This window comes from Geotrypetes seraphini, chromosome 15 (genome assembly GCF_902459505.1).
Source record: "Geotrypetes seraphini chromosome 15, aGeoSer1.1, whole genome shotgun sequence".
NCBI lineage: Eukaryota > Metazoa > Chordata > Amphibia > Gymnophiona > Dermophiidae > Geotrypetes > Geotrypetes seraphini.
The window spans coordinates 4,244,445-4,269,214 of NC_047098.1; the positions used below are offsets into that span (position 1 = coordinate 4,244,445).

General features: G+C 42.1%; 1 protein-coding gene across 3 annotated transcripts; it reads right to left on the reverse strand.

Moving 5' to 3' along the window:
- Positions 1-480: 480 nt before the first annotated feature.
- On the reverse strand, positions 481-24,762 carry UTP3 (UTP3 small subunit processome component). Of its 3 annotated transcripts, none has more exons than XM_033921810.1 (16): positions 24,606-24,762; positions 22,903-22,993; positions 22,588-22,644; positions 21,804-21,860; positions 20,849-20,966; positions 19,554-19,628; positions 18,556-18,677; positions 16,920-17,066; positions 15,359-15,430; positions 11,126-11,166; positions 10,644-10,740; positions 9,653-9,784; positions 8,636-8,766; positions 4,734-4,797; positions 3,274-3,381; positions 481-988 (listed from the first exon to the last, which is right to left on the reverse strand). In XM_033921810.1, the coding sequence occupies exons 1-16, from the start codon at positions 24,620-24,622 to the stop codon at positions 899-901; spliced, it is 1,419 nt and encodes a 472-aa protein (XP_033777701.1). In that variant the 5' UTR covers positions 24,623-24,762; the 3' UTR covers positions 481-898. The 3 variants fall into 3 exon arrangements, with proteins under 3 accessions (XP_033777701.1, XP_033777700.1, XP_033777702.1); XM_033921809.1 differs by having other exon boundaries at positions 9,653-9,814; positions 24,606-24,760; XM_033921811.1 differs by lacking the exon at positions 24,606-24,762 and adding an exon at positions 24,537-24,583 and having other exon boundaries at positions 9,653-9,814.
- Positions 24,763-24,770: the final 8 nt, after the last annotated feature.

The window sequence follows — 24,770 nt, forward strand, 5'->3', positions numbered from 1 at the left end:
TCCCCGCAGTTAAGGGGACTTCTGGTTGCGTCGGAGGAGAAGCTTCCGCCCACACACAGGTGACTGCAGGCACAGGCAGGCAGTCTCCGCCTTCAGTAAGTTTCTTTACTAATGTGCCGCGAAGGTAAAGTGGAAGGAGGGAGATTCTCGGGGTGGCGAGAGGGAAGAGTAGATGCTGCGGGGACAACGGGGACAGATTTTTTCCCCCATGTCATTCTCTAATAGGAACTGAATGACACTGGAGGAGTAGCCTGTTAACTGAGAACCAGGGAAGCCGGTGTTCGAATCCTACCACTGCTCATTATGCTCTTACACAAGTCCCTTAAACCTCCCTTGTCTCAGGTACCAACTTAGCCTGCGAGCCCCCCCTCCCAGGGCCAGGAACCTACCTACTGCGAATAACACCTTGAGCTACTGAAAATCCAACCTCCTTCATCCTTTTATTTCAGCTGTAAATTTAAAAAAGTAGTTTGCTTAGGATTTTTTTGTTAAAGTTTTATTTATAACATAATCAAGCATTTTCCTTCTAAACCACTCCCTCAGCTATTTCTGTATTCCTGCTTTAGTCTGTTCATATTGACTGCTGAGCAAGCAGTTTAAACCAAACAGTAGGATAAAGATAAGGTATTCTCACAGTATCATTCTTCTAAACATGATTGATACAGAGTTTAAGAGTCTATATTCAATCCTTCCACATGGTCTGCTCCAATATCAGTCCTACTAAAATTAACCAATATATTTAATGAAAGATCAGGCTGGATCCTTTTATACTTCCTGTCTTATACTTTTACAGAAAGTCTTTCTCACAGCAACAAGAGAAAGCTGTATAGTACTAAAGTTAACAAAACTGAAAACATAGATGATAAAGTCACGGAAGCAGTTGCACATCCATCTGATATCATTTGAGCTTGATGCTTTTCTTAAGTCCAGCCCGGATCCCTGAGAGTTCACCAGCATATCTGCTCTCTTCTTTCCGTACTTCACGAACCTAAAGTAAGTACCAGAAAAACATCAAAGACCATTCTCTTATTTCTACAATTACTGGTAAGTCAGATGGCATGAATGGTAGAAAGAAAGGCTAGTTATAGAAATGACATACTGGAGGTACTATGGGATTAAGGCTGCCCTGGGCTCCTGAAGAAATTCAACATCAAGGTGAAGCAGAGAAGTTAAGTGATGGCACAGATTGCTTTATCAATGACATTTTCATACAAAATAAACAACCCCATGGTCTGGACCAAGCACTCCTCACTGCACACAGACGGCTTATTTGAGAGTTTATATATAAAAATCCAAGTGTTCTTAATTTCTTTGAATTTTTGAGAAATAGATCATTTATATAAACATATAAGTGAGCTCCTACGGGTTCATCCCTGTTTTCAGATGAGGATCCTTTTTGCTTACGGGAGGAACAGATATCTATGTGACATCTTGAGCTCTAGTGTGTGGGCGTGGAGGGTGTTCAGAGTGGGGAGTGTGGACACCACAGTTGTGGTGGATGCTCTGTGTGCTCCCTGATGCTAAACATTACTGAATTTGTGCATCCAGTTTTAAAACAAAGGTACAGATTACAGAGGGGGTTATTTACATCATGATATGCCCCTGTCCTTTGTTAAACGTGGGACAGACCTCACAGAAATTGAAAGTTAGACTACTGGAGAATAAGTCATGTATACACACCAGGAGAGTGGAGGAACCCCTTGTGGTGCACTGCCTTGAAGCCCAACATGCTTTCAGTTCGCTGCGCTGTGTGATAATTGATCACCTTCCCTGTTCAGTGAGATGTGACTGGAGACGTCAACTACATCAGAGGGAACAGAGGTGGATCTACAATCTACAGATCGTTCACCCAGCTGGGCTGAATGCCCAGATTGAGTGGGTAGCGTTTGTTGGCTCATGCGGTGTCTGGATTGGTCTGACTGAGAAAAGGGAGAAGAGTCTTCTTTTTAAAGATGTTAGCTGTTGGGTAATCCCACGCCTCAGCTTCTACATGTTTGGATGTGAGCAGTTGTAGCACTTGGAAAGCCTCTACGGTTGCTGGTGGAGTAGGTTGGAATTGTTCCCCTGAAGCAGCTCAGCGAAACGGAGGTTTCCCCGTTGGGAAGGAGTGGCTCCGGGGACGGGCAGGGTTGCACTTTTTGGGTGCGTGGAAGACAGCCTGGATACCATCTGCAGCTAAGTGATTTTGTTTTCCCTGCTTGCCATTGACAGTGTTTGAGACTATTATATGTGCTGCTTTCTGTACTTACACCTTTTGAAATTTGGCCTGCTGAAGTTTTTGAGGTGGTTCCTACAAGGGCTACTATTGTGTTTCTCACTGCTGATTGGACTGATACATTTTGGACCTTATGTGTTTGTGGCCTTTAAGTGGAGTTTTTTGCTATATGAAGATGAACTGAGGCTTTTTCCTTGCTGTGTGTGTTGTTTTTGGCTATTGTTTGAGTGAGTGGGTCTGTACGAGTGCAGAGGTAGTTTCCAAATAGGACATAATTTGATAGTTTAATGTGTCATATCCCAGCCCTAGTTCTGAATGAGATGAAAGCCCCACAGGAGCAGACAATGGCCATGTCCAACAAAAACGAGAGAGGAAGAATTTTTCAACTTCCAAAAGAACATCTGCCAGTTGCAATAAAGTACCATTTATACTCGAATATAGGATGAGATTCTGGGGCAAAAAAAAAAAAAAGAAATGACTCAAAAATGGGGGTTTTGTCCTATATTCGACCCCCTCCCAGACTTCATGCAGGCTTCTGGTAGGCCGGGACAGAAGCGATCCCCTCTCGTCTCCCATTCCGGCCACATAACAATTTTTTTAACCCCCCCTCCCCTGGCTGTCTGCCCACCCGTGAGAACTGGTGGAAGCCAATCAGAGAGCAGTGCGGGGCCGAGCAGGGAACACGAATAGCTCGGTCCTGTGGTGTGCACCGTGAGATCGGAGGCAGCGGTATGGGGCAGGAATGCAGAAAGATCATTCCTGCAGACCCTGCCAGGGGACATTGGGTGCAGACACTTGAATATTAAGATCCTGTCTTATATTTGAGTATATACGTACTATTTATTTGGTTTTTAAGCCCATCCCCTCTCCCCCCCCCCAAAAAAAAAAAAAAAAAGAAAACCCAGAGCGGGTTACAGCAAGACATTCACAATAAATTAGGTAATATGATAAAGCCATATAAATCTAGGATACAAAAGCAGGAGAAATAAATCCAAGACAATCATGCAACTAGTTTGTACATTTAAATCAGCAGAATGCTCCTATATATAATCACATACCTGGCCCTTTCTCCGAATCTTAGCACGCCTGAACTTCTCACGGTGTTTAACTCTTGGGTTACGATCAATTTTCTTCCTCTTGGGTGTAAGGCCTTTATTTTTAGCAATCTGTAGAACACAAACACACCATTACTTCTGGGATTTGGGGGCTGACAATCTACTGTACAGATAACACTGCTATACCACATGGTGGAGATCCCTGAAGTTCTCTAGCAGTTCCCATCACATGGGACAATGGAGCACTAGTAAAGGCTCTGGATGTACTCGAGCTGAAACAGCCTGCTGATATCTCAGCTGCAAGAATACTGACTCAATTTAAGATCTGGAAAGCCAAGATTTTAAATTTCCATAGCATGTACAGTATGAGTCCTCAAAGGTCATACTTGAAGGGCAGAGAGAGTTTTAGAGAGGTGGATTTGGGGGTTTATTAAGCAGCAGCCTTGAGGAAAGGAAAGTATCCCCCTCTTTTATTAACCCATGGTAGAGGTTTCTAATGTGGCCCAGAGTGCTAAATGCTCTGATGCTCATACAATTCCTATAAGCTTCAGAGCATTTATTACTACTACTACTGCTATTAATTATTTCGCTACCAGACGCACGCAGCGCTGTACAGTCACAAAGAGTAAGAAAACAGTCCCTGCTCGAAAGAGCTTACAATCTGAACAGGCAAGACAGACAAACAGGATGTCATGGATACAGTTAAGGAGAACGTTTAATCAGCGGGCTGGGCTGGAGGGCAGAGTAGGGTTAAGGATTGAAAGCTAGATCAAAAAGGTGTGTGTGTGTGTATATATATATATATATATATATATATATATATATATATATAAAAATCACACTAATTTTAATTATACAATGCAATAAATCTCGCTTTCTCTTGCAATTATCTCTTTACAAAGGGTAATAGCATACTGTACCATGAACAATGTCTAGGAACAGTCCTCATGAGAATTTGATAATCCCTTTACTACAAGGCTGGACCAGAGTCTTAAGCCTTTAGAAGGATGATGGTGAAATGCTGGACATGCCTCAGCGATTTTGAAGAATCCACCGGAGGGCTCATTTCAATGTTAAAGAGCACATTTGCATGCCATTGTCAGAGACTGCTAGAAACCTCGCTAAAGCCAGAGATGATCTGATTTGATAATCCGCCACTAAAATGTGTGCAGGCTAAACTGATGGAAAACGGCGTTAAAATTTTGAGAATCTTAAAGACTTAATTGTTTTTTTCACTGAATGTCCAGCTCTTCTTTATTGTAAACCGCCTCAAACTACTTTGGCTTTGGCGGTATATAAACAATAAATTATTATTATTATTTACTTCCATTTAACATCCACAGGCTTGGATACACCAACTCAAATAAGCAAGCCCCAAAAGGAAACAAAAATATTTTTGCACTCTCTGGGCCTGACATGAATAAACAATGTGGTTTTGTACTCCTTGAGGCTGAAACCAATACCTGGTATGTTATAGCTCTCTTTGCACTTAAATCATTCTCTTCTATTGCAGGTTCTTCTTCCATGCTGAAAAAAAGGGAGAGAAAACATTAAAATTCATAAATGACGATATGGTTGATATGATACAAGAGACTTTTGTTCTGTCCAGACAAACTAAGGCTAGTTTGTTTTTTTACCAGGTCAGCTTGGGCTGTTTCAGCTTGCCCTGGGATCATGATGCCTTGGCAGGCTTTTGGGACAGTGAACTTGCAGTAACAGAACAGATAGACAGGGACAGTTTACGTTTCTTGATGAAAAATATTAGAAAATTGACTTGTTCAGGAGAAACAATATAAGTTTTTATTTTGGGCCTAAGTTTCTCCATCTTGTGCTTTTCAGTCCCCAATAGCATGCCATGCTGAATATCCTCGATGATTGGTCCACATATTTTGGACCTGTGAACAGATACAAGTATTTTGGACTTTGGTTACAAATCACCTGCAGAATGTGTTACCTAAACACATCCCCTTCCAGGTGGACATACAATTATTTTTTAATGTACGGGCTTTGGGGCGCTGTAAAGGGGATATTGCTTTGCTTCAAAAAGCCTTTTTGTTAGCTACAAAATGTATACTTTCAGGATGGAGGAGGTTGGAGGCCCCGTTGTGAAGAAATGAGATTTTTACAAGTTGAAAATGAAGTATTTGGATGCTAGGAGGGGCTCACCTAAAAAAATGGAGATTGTATCAAGACACATGGTCTATGATAATGGAGCTCCTTGTGGGTTGGGGGGGTTTCTACTGTTTGTTATGTATATTTGGACCACCGTGAAGGAACAATGTGGGTGGTCTCTTGATTTTCATGTTAATTAGATGGGATTGTATATTAGGGATGTATGGGGACAAACTTAAAGATCTTAATCTGTATACTTTGGAGGAAAGGTGGGAGAGGGGAGATATGATAGATGTTTAAATATCTACATGATGTAAATGTACATGAGGCGAGTCTCTTTCGTTTGAAAGGAAACTGCAATGAGAGGGCATAGGATGAAGTTAAGAGGCGATAGGCTCAGGAGTAATCTAAGGAAATACTTTTTTTACAGAAAGGGTGGTAGATGCGTGGAACAGTCTCCCAGAAGAGGTGATGGAGACAGAGACTGTCTGAATTCAAGAGGGCCTGGGATAGGCACGTAGGATCTCTTAGAGAGAGGAAGAGATAATGGTTATTGTAGATGGGCAGACTAGATGGGCCTTTTGGCCTTTATCTGCCATCATATTTCTATGGTATATTTATTGAAATGAAAAACTATCAATAAAAATTATATTTAAAAAAAACCTGAAGACAACCCCTCCCAATCCTCTCCTCTCCCAATAACCATTACATTCATCTAGCCCAGGGATATCCAACCTCAGCCCTCGTCAGGTCAGGTTTTCAGGATTTCCCAAATGACTGGATTACAGCCCTCAAGGACCAACACTGAACAATTAGCCAAATGCTTTGGAGTAAAACAAGCTTTTAACTTTCTCTTAAAGGAATAATAAAACTGAGCCCTGAAAATGGCAAGGGTGGATCAGGAGCTAGTATGCCTATCTTAACTAGAAAGCTGGATGTTAGGACAGCGGGACATCAGAACAAAAGGGGACAGCCTTGAAAAAGCCTAAGGGCCTCAGCCGACAATTTTCAAAAATAACAGATATTTTAAAATATATGGAGTTAAGAGAACAATGACTATTCTAGTGCAATTTTTCAAATGTGGTAAATGACCTGTTTGATGCACTTCTGAAGATCCAGCGATATAGACCTCTAAATATAGTTTGTCTTCCCTAAAAAACAACTTTACACTAAAATATAGGGTGCACAGCTGTATTTCCAATATATCTTCTATCGCATTCCTATTGTCTGCGTACAGGTCTTGCATATCTTATAATGGAACCCAGCAAGTAAAATGTTGGTTCAACATTGCCTTGATAACAATATGAGTTTTGGGCTGACCGAATGGACTGTGCAGGACATTTATCTGCCATCCTTTACTATGTTCCTATTGACAGGTGGGGAAGTGCCTCAGAATCATGTTGTCAATAGCCAGAGGCAGTGGGATTTTTAGATGATCCAGGTTACAGCCTACTGCTTTCATATAACCTGAGGGGAGACTTTTCAGAATGCTGAAAACGTCATCAGCTTTAATGCTATTGCATATTGGGTCAGCCTTTGATAAACATTATTTAGGAGGAAAGTTATCAATGTGAGGTCACTTAATATGGGCTATTTTAGCACAGGGCCCATTTTATACAACGAGTCCTAGTTACTAATAAGATACGTTATTTTACGTTAACCCGTTAACAGTAGCCTACCTTGATAAAATCCCCCCTTAAAGAAAAAAGAAATGTGTCTAGAAATGGAAATCACATAAAAGTGAGCCAAATATAGGGCAATCAAGTCATTGTGACATCACTTGTGAGGCTGGCTCTTGTTGGTGAATTATGACATCACAATCTCAGCTCTGGTTACCAGAGACTGAAACTCTTCTCACTAAGGGGGAAGTTATCAATGTGGGGTTAATATGGGCTATTGTAACACTGGGCCCAGTTTATACAGAGCCCTAGTTACTAATAAGATATATTATTTTATTGCTAACTCCGGTTAATGGAAGCCCACACTGATAATTTACCCCTCAATTAAAAATCAGTGTTATATGTAATAAGTGAGCCCAGTATAGGACAATCAAGCCATTGTGACATCACCTATGAGGCTGGCTCTTAGGGGTCCTTTTACAAAGTCACGCTAACTGGAAATCTATCGCCTGCTCAAAAGGAGGCGGTAGCGGCTAGCACGCTATTCCACACGATAAGGCCCTAGCGCGGCTTTGTAAAAGGAGCCCTTAATTATTGGTGGGATGAGGCATTATGACATCACAATCTGAGCTGTGGTTCCAGAGATTGAAACTCTTCACGCTAAGGGGGGAAGTTTTCAATGTGGGCTCCCCTAACTCCTGCTGTTTTAGCACAGGTCTGATTTTATGCAATGAGTCCTAGTTACTAACAACTGGGGTTAACAGCAAAATAGCACGTCTTAATAGTAATAATTGAAAGAAAAAAAAGAAATATTTCTAGAAATCAAAATCACTGCTAGATGTATAGGGCAATGAAGCCATTGTGACATCAATGATGAGTTTGGCCAATTAAAACAGTTTTAAAATTTTAAAATAAAAATGTAGGTGCCTGGCGCCTAGAAAAACAGCGCCTTTAAGGTGTCTATGGAGGTGCTTTACGATACCTAACAACACTGTAGGCGTCACTTAACACCGGAAGTGGCATTAGACGAGATTCACGTGAAAGGTAGGCATTTAGAACGTTAGCATACATTTCTAGTGCCTACCTTTCTAGGAACGGTGCCACTGTGTGATTAACACGCGATTGGCAGATTTTTTTAGGTGGTTGCCGCAAAGATGCCAGTTCTAGAATCTGGCCCCAAGTGCATTCTGCCTAGGACTTAGAAACATAGAAACATGATGGCTGATAAAAGCCAAATGGCCCATCCAGTCTGCCCATCCGCAGTAACCATTATCTCTTCCTCTCTCTGAGAGATCCCATTAGACTATCCCAGGTTTTCTTGAATCTAGACAGTCTCTGTCTCCACCACCTCTACTGGGAGACTATTCCATGCATCCACTACCCTTTCTGTAAAAAAGTTATTTCCTTAGATTACTCTGGAGCCTCTCACTTCTTAATTTCATCCTATGCCCTCTCATTGCAGAGCTTCTTTTCAAATGAGAAACTCGACTCATGCATATTTATATCACATAGGCATTTAAACATCTCTATTATATCTCCCCTCCAAAGTATAGATTGCGATCTTTAAGTCTGTCCCCATAAACCTTATGTTAGCCTCCCAATGGAAAGCACACGGTGCCGCTGCACACTCTTACCTTGGCTCCACTCTTTTCTTCCTCTTCTGTTTTAGCATTTCTTCCATCTGATGGTAATATTTCAAGGCATCCTTCTCATCTACATCTGAATCCTCTGCCGGCTCCATATCCATAACGGCAGAACTGAGTCTCTGAAAGCAGCAGGTAGATGGGTTGATAACCTCATTTTTCTTCTGTTGTAAAGCACCTGACAATGCTCATGTGCTGACCCCCCCCCCACAAAAAAAAAAAAAAAAATCCTAATAAATTTAGGAGGGACGTTATCAAAGAGAGCTTCCATTAAGATGGGTTATTTTACCACAATGAGATCCTGGTAAAATAAACCATGTTAATGGTAGCCCACATTGATAAGGCTCCCTTTTAATGGAGGAGAGAGTGGCGCAGTGGTTAAAGCTACAGCCTCAGCACCCTAAGGTTGTGGGTTCAAACCCTGGGCTGATCCCTGTGACCCTGGACAAGTCACTTAATCCTCCATTGCCCCAGGTACATTAGACAGATTGTGAGTCCACTGGGACAGATAGAGAAAATGCTTGAAGTACCTGTAGGTAAACCACTTTGAGTGTGGTTGTATAAGTAGAAAAAGGCAGTACCCAAGCCCCAATCCATTATTTCATTAATGAGAAATCTGGGACTGATGTACTCTTCTCAGTAGGAGAAGGATCGGTAAACAAATTCAACTGAACTTGCCATCAGCATTCAGGAATTTTTAACCATTCTGAAGTCTGTACAGAGCCCATACAAAATATAAACTTATAGCATTTACATTACAGTATAATCCCGTTATACCAGACTCGCTTATAACGGAACCTCGCATATAGCGGACGAGGTCCGCTGGTCCCCCCCTGTCTCAAATATCTCCAGCCATCTAACAGACCCCTACATAAAGCCCTCCCAGTTAAGACGACATTAGAGAAAGGAAAAGCTTCCCTGTATGCTATAGACAAACGTTGGGGCAAAGGAAGTGAATTTCAGGCATTGCTAGTATTCAGAACAAATGGAAAATCCTGTTTCTCCTACCTTTTGAAGAGTTTCAGAGTTATTTCTAAGCTGGGAAATGGGGCTTTTGGAAACTGCAAGGCACTTCTTCCTTCTTGATTCATTTTCATTACTGCCTTCAAGTAGGAGTAGACGCAGTTCCGATGATAATCTCTGATCCACAATTTGCAAATCATTTATTAACTATTAAGTACAAAGGTGCAGGCTATCAAAAAGGTGCCCTAAAAACTACAAAACATTAAATCACAAGGAAAGCTAAAGAAAACTCAGACAGCTCTGTGGACTGGATAGAGAAACATTTCTCAAACTTAGCAGGTAAGCAGTGGCAAAAATTATTTCCATCTGAAAGCTGTTCAGTGATACATCTGCAATGAGCATGGAGGTCTCTGCTCCATTTCTTTTTGTTTGCAATACATTTTACATTGAGTTTTAATAATATTACAACACATTTTCTACTTAAATATTAACACCTAATTGCACATCTGTGTCTCGGTTCTATTTCTAGAAACTAGGTAGTCTCACTTCAATTGCCAAAGTATCACCAACTGACACACTTTGATGGCAGTTCCTACAGAGGGCAAAGGCTGAAGGGGGCCTAGAAACCAAAATGATCCACTCATTCTTAGCAGCAATTCCTTCAGAGCAAGGCTGAGGTTGCACTGGCAGAATAGTGGATCATACGATATCCATGGCCTTGAATCTAAGTCCTCTCTATAGACAAGTGCTACTATCTCTGCACCTGAAATGTTCTTTTTTTGTTGAAATTCACCTTTATTCAGCCAAATCAAAAACAAAACACAGGCAGAATGCCAACAGCAAAAGAACAACCCCCCAACAGTACAGAAAACCCCTTTCCACCCACCCTCAACTGACTGATACAACACATTACACAAAGCAATAATATGATGAGAAGAAGAACTGTTATTGTGACATGTTTTGGCTGAACTATAAAAGCACAGCCCTCTCATATCTGTCAGTACTCCAGTAGAAACGATAGGCAACAATTACTCACGTTTCGGTAGGTAACAAGTCTTTCGATGATGGGATGTCCATGAACTGGAATTCGCTTTGCTTTCAGAGCCAAGTAATAACTAATATTTGTGCAGTAACTGTAAGATAAAGAAAGACATAAAGACATATAATAATTTTTCCCCAGCTAATATAATTGTACAGGGGTGGGGGGGGGGGGGTGGCAGGAAGTTCAATTATAGATTGATGGGTTGGATTAATAAAGAACAATATATATATATATATAATCACATGTGTAAGAATAGGGTTGGGAAGGAGGGATTTATTTTATTTTTAATTGTGAAATTACTAAGAATAGATATTCAAGTGATATTGAATAAGTTTAACTGTTAATTTCTGTTGCACTTGTTAGATGAAAAAATGAATAAAGAATATTAAAAAAAAAAAAAAAGAAAGACATAAGAGGCACTTCATATTTAGCAATGGAATAGACAATGAACTCCATTCATAGCTCACAATACTTACTTTAAATAAAGTTGATATTTTATTTGAAGATAGTTACTTCCCTACAAAAGTGATAAAAAAAACAGAATGCATTAAAAAAAAGCCCGATAACCTTATAACTATGCAACATGTTAACAGATATCAAAAGATTATGACAAGATTTACTACATTCCTTTTTTTTTATATAATTCTTTGATTTTCCATACCTCAAAAGTAAAATACATGAATATATAACACATAAAACATCAATTTAAGCACATCCGCTTACAATCTATATAATAAAACCGTAGGCGGCGCATGCGCAGTCTTATCGGCGTGCTTCCGTGATCCGTATGTCCGTGGCCGCCAAGACTGCAGCATGCCCCGCGCTTACTACGGCCCCACGCGCAGCTCAGTTCGGCACGGCGGTTTCCCCAGATAGGGGAAGCCGAAAAACTCAATCCCGCCTCATGGTCCTGCCGCCGCTCACGAATTCCCCCCCCCCAATCCTCCTGCAACAGCTGCTACCGCTCCTGTTCAAAGCGGCCTGCTGAGGTTCGCGGCCGCTGTAACGAACCTCGCAGGCCGCTCTCCACATGGTAGCACGTTCCCTCTGACGCAATCGCGTCAGAGGGAACATGCTACCGAGTTGGAGAGCGGCCTGCGAGGTTCGTTACAGCGGCCGCGAACCTCAGCAGGCCGCTTTGAACAGGAGCGGTTGCGGGAGGGGGGGGGGAGTTTTAACAGGAGGAGTCGCCGAAAAAAACCTTCAGCCGCAGCAGGCCAGCACACGGGAAGGGAAGGGGGAGGGGCCGAACGGAGCAGGGCAGCTCAAGGTAAGAAGGGAATGGGGGGTGGGGGAAAATGTTTCTACTACTCAGCAGGGACCTGGAGGGGAAGGGAAAACCGCTGCTGCTTCTGCAAAGGAAAGTAGTGGTAGGGGAGAGAAGGGAATGGGGGGTGGGTGGGGGAAAATGCTGCTACTACTTCTCAGAGATCTGGAGGGGAAGGGAAATATCACAGCTGCTTCTGCAAAATAAAGTGGGGGGGGGAGAGAAGGGAATGGGGGGTGGGGGAAAATGCTGCTACTGCTTCAGCAAGGACCTGGAGGGAAAGAGAAATACCGCTGCTGCTTCTGCAAAGGAAAGTGGGGGTGGGAGAGAAGGGAATGGGTGGGTGGGTGGGGGGAAATGCTGCTACTACTTCACAGGGATCTGGAGGGGAAGGGAAATAGCACTGCTGCTTCTGCAAAGGAAAGTGGGGGGGAGAGAAGGGAATGGGGGGTGGGTGGGGGGAAATGCTGCTACTACTTCACAGGGATCTGGAGGGGAAGGGAAATAGCACTGCTGCTTCTGCAAAGGAAAGTGGGGGGGGGAGACACAGAAAGAAATACAGACAGACAAAGGAGGCTAGGGAGAGAGACAGACAGAAATAAAGACAGACAGGGGACCAGAGAGACACAGAAATAAAGACAGACAGGCAAAGGGTGCCAGGGAGAGAGAGAAAAAAATTACAGGAGGGAGAAAGACAGAAAGAAAGGAAGAAAGAAACAGGAGCAGGGAGAGAGACATAAAGAAAGAAAGACAGACAGCCATATATTCTAGCACCCGTTAATGTAACGGGCTTAAACACTAGTTATATATATAACCACTCATTTTCTCTTACCCCCCTCAATGATTATACAATAAAACATAGCGACATTTATTTGCCCAGTAACCTTACCCTCTTCATATTAATAATATCTTCCCACCCTTCCTCCCACCCCAAGTGTAACTTCTCTAGGGTCAAATTAGGACAGAAATATCCCTCCCCCCTAATTTTGGATGTCTATGAAAGTAAACAAAACCTGACTTATAATCAGAGACTTACTATAGAGAAGTAGCATAGGATGCCAATGAACCCCAAACCAATTTAAAAAGAATACTGTGCCCCAGACTTTCTGCATTCATTTTCTCGAATTCATACCTGGAGCACAGATTAGCCCACCAGAAAGGGAAATTCAGATGATCATAGTTTTTTCAGTTTCAGGTTATCATTTGCATGGCTATACCACTACATTCCTAAATGGAAGAAGGCCAAGAATAAATTAAAAGGGGACAAATTCAGAACCAATTTTAGGAAGTTCTTCTTCACCCAACGGGTGGTGGACACCTGGAATGCGCTTCCAGATGGCGTGATAGGACAGGGTACAGTATTGGAGTTCAAGAAGGGATTGGACAATTTCCTGAAGGAAAAGGGGATAGAAGGGTATAGATAGAGGGTTACTATACAGGTCCTGGACCTGATGGACCGCCGCGTGAGTGGACTGCTGGGCATGATGGATCCCTGGTCTGACTCAGCAGAGGCACTGCTTATGTTCTTATGAATAGCAGCTGATATTTGAAACCTAGAAAAGTCCTTTATTCATACAATTCTGGCCCAGCAAGTGGTCTGGGGGGCATACCAAAAGGTTAGCCACATAGTGGTTCGTACCTGGTTAACTTATCTAGATCTCTCTGCCTCAGATAGAGTAGGCCTAAGATATCTGGATATCTCTAAGCTACCTTATTCAGTGGTGCTAAGATATCTGGATATCTCACTAAATATCTAGTTAAGACACGGATATCTGTAACCAGGTAGCCATTTCTAAACATCAACTCCAGTTTACACTATCAGCCCAGAGAACCTTGTGCACAGCCTCCGAGTCCTCAAGTCCCATTCACAGTCAAGCCAACTCCCTCCCCAAACTACCTCCTAGGCTTTCATATAATGGAACTTCACCCCCTCCTCCTCCTCCTCCCATCAAAAAACATAAGAATAGACTTACTGGGTCAGACCAGTGGTCATCAAGCCCAGTAGCCCATTCTCACAGTGTCCAATCCAGGTCACTAGTACCTAGTCAAAATCCAAGGTATAGCAATATTCCATGCTACCAATACAGGGCAAGCAGTGGCTTCCCCCATGACTTTCTCAATAACAGACTATGGAATTTTCCTCCAGGAACTTGTCCAAACCTTTCTAAAAAACCAACTACGCTATCCGCTCTTACCACAACTTCTGGCAATGCGTTCCAGAGCTTAACTATTCTCTAAGTGAAAAAAAAATTCCTCATCATGTGTCCCCCCTATTCTTTGTAATTTTGGACGGAGTGAAAAATTGATCCACTTGTACCGTTCTACTCCACTCAGGGTTTTGCAGACTTCAATCCTATCTCCCCTCAGCCATCTCTTTTCCAAGTAGAAGAGCCCTAACCTTTAGTCTTTCATTATATGTTTGTTTGATTTTATTTGTTTTATTGAATTATGTATATAACGATATGTAAACCATTTAGATTTAAATGGTATATAAATTTTTAAAATAAAATAGGAGAGGAGTTCCATCCTCTTTATCATTGTGGTTGCTCTTCTCTGAACCTTTTCTAGTTCCACTATATCTTTTTTGGAGATAAGGCAGCCAGATTTCAATGCAATACTCAAGGTGAGGTTGCACCATGGCGCGATAGAGACATTATAATATTCTTAGTCTTATTTACCATCCTTTTCCTAATAATTCCTAGTATTTGGGGGGTTTTTTTGGCCACCACTACACACTGGGCAGAAGGTTTCATCGTATTGTCTACAATCACATCCACAACAAAGACAGGTGGAGGGTGCAGCAAGGAGTCTACCACACCACCCACATCCTCAAATCTCAACAGAAACAGCTAAACTCTCCTTCTGGAAACAGATAGTTCCACTGATTCATTACTACTACTATTTATTATTTCTATAGCGCTGAAAGGCGTACGCAGAGCTGTACATTCTAACAGAAGAGCTTACAATCTAATTTAGACAGGACATTTCAGGGTTGGGGAGATTATAGTGGGTCTAGGTATCTGACAGCAGTGAGTGGGAGTTAAGAGTTGAAAACAGTTTCAAAAAAAGCGGGCCTTTAGCTTGGATTTGAACCCTGCCAGGGACAAAGCACAATGTATTGATTCAGGAAGCCTGTTCCAGGCATACGGTGCCGCAAGAAAGAAGGGACAGAGTCTGCAGTTGGCAGTGGAAAAGAAGGGTACAGATAAGAGGGGCTTGCCCGATGAGCGGAGATCACGGGGAGAAGCATAGGGGGAGATAAGCGAGGAGAAATAAACACATACACAACTTGCACACTCCGTCACTACCCAGACATCCCCTGCCATGCTACTAAGACACACTTGACCAGACACCTTGGTTTGCAAATGGAGCAAGGAGGAAAAATCATTCACTCTGTAGTTGGAAGCAAATGCTGAAGGGACATTTTCCTTCGGCAGCCTACCTTTCCAGGAGGAATGTCTCCTTCTTTCACTCTCTTTATCAAAGGCTCCAGCTGGTCTTTAAGTTCTGTCAACTATTGAAAAAGTAACAAAACAAACTATGTAATAATGATACTGCGAAAAAAGGAACTTAACGAGTCCTTTTGTTTTTTTCCCATATACGTTCTCTTTCCTGAATTTATTGTAGTTCTCCCCCCTATCCTTCTTGTTCTTATTACATTTACTTTGTGTTTTGTTTGTCTGAGTATATTTCGTCTGTTTATTATGGTTGTTTTAAATTCTGTTCTTACCCCTATTTTATTGTAAAACGCTTAGTATTTTGATAAGCGTTCAATCATATTTACAATAAACTTGGGAATCACCCTGTGTTTATCCTCCCTCCCATAGCACACCATCTTCACACTTGCTGCAAAAGGCTGCACCATGTTCACATCTGTGCACTGAACACAGCGTGCCTGCCCAAGCCTCTTCGAGCAATGTCTATCCATCCCGTCATGTTGCATAGAAGTCATCCCACAATACACGATGCCCCCTAAACCCTCACTGCACCAAACTAGAGAATGGCATGGGGACAAATTTTTCCCCATCCCCATGGGAACTCATTGTCCTGTCGAGTTCTTTTCTTGTCCACATCTACACAAGCCTCAAACACTTTAAAATCAAAAGTGTTCAAGGCTTGTGCGGTTAAGACAGAGCTTATAGGAATGGGACAGGGACAAATTTGTCCCCGTGTCATTCTCTACACTGCACCATTCTACAAATCAAAATGTAGTAAAAGTAAAGGACAATGAAGCCATTGTGACATCACTGATGACGTTGGTTCTTATTGGTGGAATGAGGCATTATGACATCACAGTATCAACTCTGGTTATCAGAGGCCGAGACTTTTCACACTATTTATTTATTCAATTTTCTATACTGTTCTCCCAAGTAGAGAATGACATGGGGGCAAATTTTTCCCCATCTTCATCTGCACAAGACAAGCCTCAGACACTTTAAAATCATAAGTGTTCGAGGCTTGGTCGGTTAAGACAAGCTTACAGGAATGGGGCAGGGACAAATTTGTCCCCGTATCATTCTCTACACTGCACCATTCGTGAAATCAAAATGTAGTAAAAGTAAAGGACAATGAAGCCATTATGACATCACTGATGACGTTGGTTCTTATTGGTAGAATGAGGCATTATGACATCACAGTATCAGCTCTGGTTATCAGAGACCGAGACTTTTCACACTATTTATTTATTCAATTTTCTATATTGTTCTCCCAAATAGAGAATGACACGGGGACAAATTTTTTCCCGTCCCCATGGGCATTCATTTTCCCGTCCCATGAGTTTACTCCCTGTCCCTGCCCCTGTCCCATTCCTGCAAGCTCCGTCCTCATCTGCACAAGTCTCAAACACTTTAAAATCATACGTGTTCAAGGCTTGTGCAGTTAAGGCAGAGCTTGCAAAATTGGGACAGGGGCAGCAAAAAAACCTGTGGGAACAGGACAGGGAAATTGAGTTCCTAAGGGGACGGGGAGAAATGTCCCCGTGTCATTCTCTACACCAAACCTACCTTTACTCTTAGATCTCGAATAAGTTCCAACAGTTCAGGAGATTCTTTTTTCAGCAACTTCAGTTTTTCCTTTTCAGACATTTTTTTCAGATCTTTCACGATTTTTTGTGTCGTCTGCTTTTCTTCCCTTTGCTGCTCCGTAAAGGCCTGAAAAAGCAAGTATGATCTCTCTCACTGCACCTTTACTCTGTTGCAGATACATTTTACAATCATTGTGCACACAGGATGGGTAGTAACTGCCATTAAATGTGTAGCACTTTTCATTAATAGGTAGCTAAAAACCAGGGTTTTCCAATACTGCTCTAGTCCTACCTCTCAGAATTAAAAAGGCCTTTTCACTGCTCTTGAACTGAACAGTGTTCATTGATCCTGCTCCCAGGATGGGCTCTGCACATTCAGATGCTAAAAACAAGCAACACTTCAACATAATATTAGCTAATGTACGCTGCGTGGCATTGTAAACACATGCTATTATAGGCATTGTCACAAGTTGAGGGGTGCGAAGTAATTTTGATGAAATGAATGGAACATTATTTGAACACAATCCCCTTTTACATTTTGTGCTACTAAATGAGCTTGTTGGTAAATGCAATAGTATTTAGAGAGCAGTACTAGATGATTAATTATAATTTATTTATTTTTTTAAACTACATGTATCTTACATTTCCAGGAAATGTTTTGTCAAATACAGTATTGGATTTCTGCTGCATCTGTTTTCCATTATGTTGGAACAAGTTTGCTTTAAGAACAAGCATCAATGAACTACAGCAGGGGAGAGAACTACAGGAGGAGCAGCGCTGACGGTGCTCGGCACCAACTGCCAGTTTCACTAGTGGCCAGATCGGGAGCCCTTTCCAGCAGGGCACCTAGCATCATCTACACCCCTCCCCCGTTCCAGCAGGGGAGAGCCGACAGAGGAGAGCTGCAGTCCGACGCTCAGACCAAACGTCAGTTCGGGAGCCCGTTCCAGCAGGGTACCCGACACCATCTTCACTCCTCCCCCATTCCGAAGGGTCTACCTCTGAGGATCTCGCATCATGTGCGGCAGCGGTGGAGATTACCTTGCCAGAGATGTCGCCTGTTCTTGGAGGAAACTCGGGACCCAGATGATAGTCATCGGACTGGGGTTGACAGCAGTTAAAGAATAGAATGGGAATGGAGGTTGAAGTGAATTGGGATGGAGATGGAGGTGAGTATGGAGAGGGATAGGGATATGATGTATTCCGGAAAGGCATTTAAGATCTGGTGTTAAATGATCATAATAATTACAAGTCAAAGATCTTGATGCTTTATTGGAGTGTATTTCTGTTTTTATCTCTATTTTGTTTACTTTAATTATTATTTTAATTCTATCTTTAAATTATTTATTCATTACTTGTTGGAATATGTCATTTCTATTTCTACCTCTGTCTTTTTATTTTATTTTTCATACTGTTTCTTCAGGTACTTTAGTTAGATTGTGAGCCTTTGGGACAGTTAGGGAATTTCCAAGTACCTATCTTATTTATTTAGTTTTTATTTATTGTATCTTTAATGCATCATTTTTGTAAATCGCTTAGAAACTTCACAGTTATTAGCGGTATATGATAATTAAATTAAATTAAACTTCATCTTTCCTATTTTTACAGAATCTTACCTGTATGAAATCCAAACCATAGTCTTCCTCACTGAGATTTCCGAGGAGCCGTTTCTGAATATTCTGAGCTTCTTCCTCTTCTTCCTGTGCTTCGGCATCCACTTCTTCCTGACTCTTACTTTCTGCAAGGAATGTTAAACACGCAGTTGAACAATAAATGTTAATATTTCCCCTATGCTTAATATGCCTCCCCCACACCATGGCACAGTAGTGGGTCTTCATTAATTCAAGAGTTCAGTTTGCAAACTGGATCATGAAATTTATCCGTTTGAAATGTTTCCCCACACAAAATACAAGGAAACAAGACCCCATGAAAAACAAAGAATCCCCCCAAAAAGTGAGGGTGGAACAACGCACAACCACTGGAGATATATAAAGCAATGAAAATCACAATAGCAGAAGATTCCTCCCAAAAGGATTTATTGACTTGAACAAAATTTTTTATTCATTTGACCCGAAACAGACCATCACTTGGCTTAAAAAGCCTATTTCAGGGGTACATATTGAGCCTGATTCTCGAAACGCACATCCCGATTGCAGGCGGTGGCAGGTGTCCTACCGCCATCTGGCAGACAATCGGGAAGCACATTTTTAAAAAGAATTCTAGGTAGTGCATTTATGGAGATGCATGGGGACACTTATGCATGCCCAAGGCAGGACGTGGTTTCGCCCGGAAGTGGCCTTGGGCATGCTTAAGTGTCTTAGGGTCTTAAACTTAAAGGTGTACTGTGGTTTAAAATGTTTCTGCAAATGAAAGCAGTCCTCTTATCACAGGTTACAATTTTGGAAAAACAGCTTCAGTTTAAAAAAAACAGATTCCCCCCCCCCACACAACCAATCCTCATACCCAAAACCTTCCCCTCACTCTTCCCTACTGCAATTTAATCCAATGAATTCTTATTGTTTCTTCCATGGAGATGAACAGCCAATCAACACAAAACATTACGTTCATACGCATGCATGACAAGAGTAACCCCTAGAAAAGCTGAATTTCCTACTTTTTTTGCTGACGTCATACTCTGTGTCATAATAGAGTCGCTTCTTTTGACCCCAGGCCAGCTCGTTGGGGAGACCTAAAAAATAAAAAAGAAATTAAAAAAAACCAAACCAATAAGATATCATAAAGAAATGGTTCTGCCAATATTTCACAGTTTTATTTTTCCTTTAAAGAACTCTTCAAACCCTGGCAAAAATTAGAATCTATATGGGACCTTTTCCTACCCAGCTGCCTCTTCACATCAAGGGAAAAGGTTATAGGTGGAGAGGAACAATAGTTTGAGGTTTTATGTCACAGTGACAATGAGGCTGTAAAATACTGGCTGTAAAATACTGTATATGCTGGAATATAAACCGAGGTAGCCTGTTTCCACCCAAAAAAAGAGGAAAAAGGGTTGGCTCAAATATAAGTCCTATGAGAACTCGCTGCAGTCGTTCTGCTAGTGGCTCTTCGTCGAGCAGGAACACGGGAAGATCGCTCCTGCTTGGTTCACCACTGGACCACCGGGGAACTGAAAGATACGCGGGGGAGGCAAAAATTGTCACGGTGGGCCAGGAGAGGAGGCAGGAGGGATTCTTCGTGTCCCGGCCCACTGCGAGACCACTAGGGAATTCAAAAGGTACACAGAGGAGTCGGGAGGGCAGTAAAAGTTTTTAGAGTCGGCAGGGATCCCTCCTGTCCCAGACCACCAGGTCTTACGGCAGGCCCAGTTGAGACCTGCAACAGATCCAGGAGGGGGATGGGTGGTGGACGCTGACCCAAATATAAGCCAAGACCCCCATTTTTGGGCCCAGAAATCTCAGCTTATATTCGACTATATACGGTACCAATTGTTAAAAATATTTAATACATGTTACAGATGGTATAGTTAAGGACAAATGTCGTTTTTTCCAACTGTAATGTGATCACACTTTTTAAACCAAACTGTGCTCAAGAAATCTAAGATACAAAGAGGTGCAATTAAGCTAAGTGGGGGAAACCTCTAGCAAGTACCTTGTACAAGGGGTCCAAACCCTATTAAATTGTGTAAATGTAGTGTATTTTTTTTAATGTTGATCAAAAAAATTAATGCCCCCTTTTATGAAGCCATGTTAAGAGGTTTTTTTAATCACCAGCCATGGTGGTAAAAGTTCTGACAATCAAAGGAATTCTATGAGCTTTGGAGTAGATCCTAAGGACCAGAAATACAATTACTCAGATCTAATTTATCTTTCAAACCATTTCACATTGAAATGCAATACTTTTCATTTTAGTTCTCTTTCTCACCCCCCCACAACAAAAAGATAAAAAACAAACCATCATCTACACGTTCTTCCAGATCACTCTCCATGGAATTCTGCTTCTCCTCCTCCTCATCATTTTCCTCTTCATCATCTTCCTCTTCATCAGGAACATCCAGGGCCAACACTTCATCCTGGCTTAAACAGATGGTATTCAGCTTTAGCTAAATATCTAGGTTTTTCAAACCCATCAACAGGTCCTAAAACATGCCTGTTCCGCTGGGCCAAATCTGCTTTTCATATATTCTAAGTACGAGCTCTTACTGTGCTGAGTACTAGTATGTAATATGTAAATTACTTTGTTTGCACCATAGACAGATGATATATCAACCTTGCAAATGTAGTCCTTGGCAATCATGATCTCTATATGCATTCAATTAAAAAACTGAGCAGCTAAGACCACTGTGATAGCTCAGTGGCAGTGCTGTATGCAGTTAGGGCCTCTGATATTGTGGAAACAATAGTCTTGCCAGTTTTGGTTCCGGCTGTTCATTAGACGGCACATATGAGAAATAAGAGTGATAAAGATAAGTAATCACTTGCTAGTATTTTTCAAATCATTGAGGTGGTCTACTGCGCAAGTTTATTGATTAATTGACTGAATGCTAAAGAATAATAGAAAAGAAAAAAATATAAAATCAAAAATAATTAATATACAGGTTCAGGTTTTTAGGCCAAGGATCGAACTATGGAGCAAAAATATTTGATTTAACTGCGCTGACAGTGCTAGTCGATGATACGACTTTGCGTAGAGCTCCAAACTCTGAGGCCTTTGTCCTGAAGATAGATTAGTCAATATGCTGTATTAGTGTTGACTTTGGACCTTCCTGACTTGAGTGGGTTACATGATATTTAAGCTATATTGAGTCAGAAAGAGGTCACATCGAGAGCTTTTCAACTTCAAGGAAGGTGCCTATACTCAGCAACACAATCTTCATACAAATGAGCATCTATACCAGAGTCTCACTTACTTCACTCTCCAAGTTCTCTTCTTCACTCTCAAACTCCACACCTCTTGCCATCAAATCCTGCATAAAAGACACAGAAAGCAGGAGCAGCCAGGAATCAATTTCTATGTTCAATGGACCTATGGGAGAAAAGCACGGACTTTCGCTACCTGATCTGCATATACTATAGCAGTGTCTCACAAACTTTATGAGCCGCGGCACACTAAACCTGAGGGCACCCGGAAATGTGTGGTTATCATTGTGATGATGTCATGTGAATGCGTGAAGCCATCACATTGATGTCCACGGATGTGCAGACAGGTCCTTGAGCCGCCAGTGGGGGGTGCCGACTAAGAAGAGGCGTGGAAAGGAGGAGAAATGCCAGGGAGGAAGCAAGGCACCGGTGGCAGTCAGCCAGTGCTGGTGCCTCTCCTCCTCCTTGGCATCTCGTGGCACACAGTTTGTGATACACTGTACTATAATTAAAAGATATGAAAGTAAATACATTTATTCTGTATTTCTATGAGTTCTGGCATGTGTACTCTGCAGACTTGGCTTACGATAGATGTATCATTAAGTGAAGAATTGATCTCCGTGTTAGAAACTTATAATATGTGCAGCACCATTTTAGATTTAGAATTGGTAGAATTTATAGCATACACAAGTCCTGAGAGGAAATATGCAACCTAATTCATAAGGGAATTTTCCCCCCATTCTGTGCTAAAAGATGGAAAAACAATCCAGACACCCCTATAAGCAGAAACATTTCCTATATCTGAATATTGCATTACCACTTATCTGGACTTACCTTAAACTTCTCTTCATGGAAATCATCAACTGCATCATTGAAGAATTTAGAAGATGTCTGCAGGAAAAAATACACAAATCAAAATTTGCCTATAAAAAGTGAGTTCAAGCAATAGCTGTAAAATCCTACCTTTTTGCCTAGTCATCCCCTCAACCCTTCACCAGTATCAGTAAGTAATCCTATATGAAGATATATTGCAATACACTGTATGTAGATCCTACATTGTAACACTGTGAGGTTAAACTGTAACCCATTCTGAGCTCTTTGAGAGGACGAGATATAAATCTAAATAAATAAATATTTTTTTAAACATACCTCTTTTGAGGAAGGCATTGCCTCCTGAATACCGGTATCATCATCCACATCTTCTCCTTGCACACTGGTCCGGCCTTTTTGCCTCTGAGTTCTAAATAGAATCACAAAATCTATTTTCTTTCAATGTTTCACAGAGATTTTAGGGCTTTATTGTCTCATATTTGTCACTAGCAAAGAGTACACAGGAATTTTGTGAGAGAACACTGAACTGCTGTTCTAAAAATCTGGCAAAAGTCAGGTTTATAGGATGCACTGAAGCTCTGTGCAAAGACTAAAGAAATCTAAAACAAAAAAGCAAACACTCAGAGAAGACCTTGTCTCAAAGGGCAATGAATGGGTTGATTCTCCAAATACTAATGTGCCAGATATATTTAAATAAGTCACAAAGGGGATGATGGCTAAAATATCTACAAGTTTTGACTATCACTTTATGATGGATGCAGATAAAACTGCACAGCTGGCATTGGTAGTGTCATTTTGTCTTTAATTCGTATTTAAGAAACACCTTTCCCTGTAGGAATTATTTTTTTAAAAAGGGATGGTTAACAAGACTGAGAATGTTACATAATACTCCCCCGATATTTGCGAATCTTGAAAAACTGCAAATTCGGTTTCTAGCGGGGGAGAGAGGAGAGGGCAGACCGCCTCTTCCTGCACTAAAGTCAGGCCTCACCAATCAGGAGCTGCGCGTCAAAGCCCGACTTTAGTACAGGAAGAGGCGGTCGGAGCATACAGCGATCAATTTCCTTCACTCGCCGGCGCGCCAGGTGCTCTCTCCTGTCCGGTCATTCGCAGTCAGAAAATACCACGCATAACTGGGACTGCGAATCGCCGACCACGAATGCCCCTGTATCTCCCCACGGTGCGACCTCATCCAGAGTATCGCCTTCCATTCTGGTCTCATCTCGCGAAAGATATAAGAACATAAGAATTGCCATTTCCGGATCAAACCCTAGGTCCATCAAGTCCGGTGATCCGCACACGCGGAGGCCCCGCCAGGTCTACCCTGGCATAGTTTTAGTCTCAATATCACCGTATGCTTCTCAAGAGAGATATGTACCTAATTTACCCTTACCCGTATCACTCTATGCCACTCTTAAGGAGATGTGCATCTATTTTACCCTTAAATCTGCAATTGCTTCCTCTGGGAGAGCATTCCAGGTGCCACCACTCGCTGCGTGAAACAGAACTTCCTGATGTCCCCCCTCAGCTTCAGTCTATGTCCTCTTGTCCCTGTCACACTGGACATTGTAAATAACTGCTTTCCCTGCTCCATTTTGTCAAATCCTTTCAGTATTTTGAAAGTCTCGATCAGATCCCCTCTCAGTCTCCTCTTCTTCTAATACAGTGGTACCTTGGAGTACGAGCATAATCCGTTCCAGGAGCATGCCCGCAATCCAAAATGCTCGTTTATCAAAGCGAGTTTCCCCCATAGGAAATAATGGAAACTCGCTTTGATACGTTCCCACAACCCCCCCGAGGCCAGGGCGCTAGAAAAGGTTCAAAGAAGAGCAAGCAAAGGTGTGGCGTGTGGCGCAGTGGTTGAAGCTACAGCCTCAGCACCCTCAGGCTGTAGGTTCAAGCCCTGGACAAAGCCACTTGCTTCAGGTACATGAGACAGATTGTGAGCTCACCTGGGGGGAAAGGCCTAGGAATGGGCAGCGCGAGAGAACTTACTCCCTAATACTCTCCGCCCCACTTACCTCCTCGGCTTCCCCATGCCGTTTACCCCAACACTTCCGCTTCCGGTTGGCGCCTTCCACCCCTCTAGCTCCGACGGCTCTCTAGTTCTTCCTCGACATTCGTCTCCACAAACGCCCGAAATGCCGCGTGAGAACCGAAAACGACCCTTGCCGCGCGCCTTCTTC